Source organism: Penaeus monodon, chromosome 23 (assembly GCF_015228065.2).
Source record: "Penaeus monodon isolate SGIC_2016 chromosome 23, NSTDA_Pmon_1, whole genome shotgun sequence".
NCBI classification, from domain to species: Eukaryota; Metazoa; Arthropoda; class Malacostraca; order Decapoda; family Penaeidae; genus Penaeus; species Penaeus monodon.
The window spans coordinates 34,327,058-34,328,416 of record NC_051408.1 but is presented as its reverse complement, the minus strand read 5'-3'; the positions used below and the strand labels follow the sequence as shown (position 1 = coordinate 34,328,416).

At 35.2% G+C, this 1,359-nt stretch overlaps 1 protein-coding gene across 1 annotated transcript in view; it reads right to left on the bottom strand.

Annotated features, from left to right (window-relative positions):
• LOC119587949 (probable actin-related protein 2/3 complex subunit 2) overlaps nucleotides 1-1,359 on the bottom strand; it is a gene marked incomplete in the record, with an annotated part of 15,359 nt that overhangs the window by 4,174 nt on the left and 9,826 nt on the right. Inside the window, 2 exon segments of the mRNA XM_037936660.1 lie at nucleotides 554-761; nucleotides 1,086-1,178. Of these exon segments, the coding sequence (XP_037792588.1) occupies nucleotides 554-761; nucleotides 1,086-1,178 (301 nt within the window).

Genomic DNA, 1,359 nt, shown 5'->3' with positions numbered 1-1,359 from the left:
TTCGCCCACTGGTAACAGAGAAGGTGCAATCATGCCATAGTTGAGCAGTGAAGAATGACGTGGAAACATCAAAGCTGAGATTATGTAACTGTTCAAGAATGAATATTTTTTAAAAACATCTCATAGAAATGTATGATTAAGTAACATTACAGGTAGAATTAGTTTTAAAAAGTCATAATTTTGGAACTAATCTGTTCAGAGTTCCAGCATTTTCCCAGTGATGAACACTAACACATAACCATCCTCACTCAACTTTATCCAAAAATTTGCTTTGTTGCCAATGAGTTAATGACAAACTTTTACATCTGACTGACAGTGAATAATGCAACTACAACAATAATGATTTAGATAGCCTGAACACTGTCATTCTATAACTAATTACATCTCTTCAGGTGAGTGACCAAAACTAACACTGAAAAAACAGAAACAAACTTTTCCACTGAAGAGAAAGATTGCATCACTAGATTTCCATATTATCTAAGCACCTCAAACTGCACTGACTCTTTGATGGTTGAATGACAAAACATACAATGAGAATTCTGTCTCCACTTACGTTGCAGTTTTCTTGTCCCCTGATGCTTTGCTTGGTTCAGGGCGCGCTCTGTTGAGAACTTTAAGGAAGTCGCTGGTCTTGGCGCGCATACGAGTGTGAATATATGCCTTGCTACACTTGATGTGATAGTGAAGGTAGTCCCGGAATATGTGAATCAGGTTTATGGTGTTGTCTCTTGCAGCCTTACAGGTGTGCCGTGGGAATAATACTGTAAAAGTAATAGTTTCAGCTTAAGTGAGGTGTTGGATACAATTATCAGAGAATTTCCGTTTACTGGATCTCAACAGATATCCACACCTAAATTAGGAATTTATCAGTTGGTTTGAATTTTGCTAGGGGGTCTGCTCTAGTGGAAATGCTTGATTCATTATCCAATACACAATAAAAGAATCATAATTTTGATATTGTGTAGCACTGAGCATCCCAAAATATTAAAAAATGATCCCATGACCAAGATGTCTCACAAAAATTACAGAATTATTTTCTCACAAACAGGCTACAATTAGTTATGTATAAGGGCTTCATTACTTACCAAATGTGATATATCCAATATTTTCTCCTACTCTGGCCCCAGAGTCCTGAAGTTCTAGTGGGGGCTCCTTGTGAGAGAATAATACATGTGGTGCTGAAAAGTAAGACAGATGAAAGTTTAATGATGGCTGCACAAATGAATATCCATTATAGATTCACTTTACTTCCACTTACAAATATTCTTTAAATAGTATTAATATTTATATTAATAATTTTGAAACTATAAGAAATTTATCTGATACATAACTACATTTCATGTCAAATTCTTAAACCAT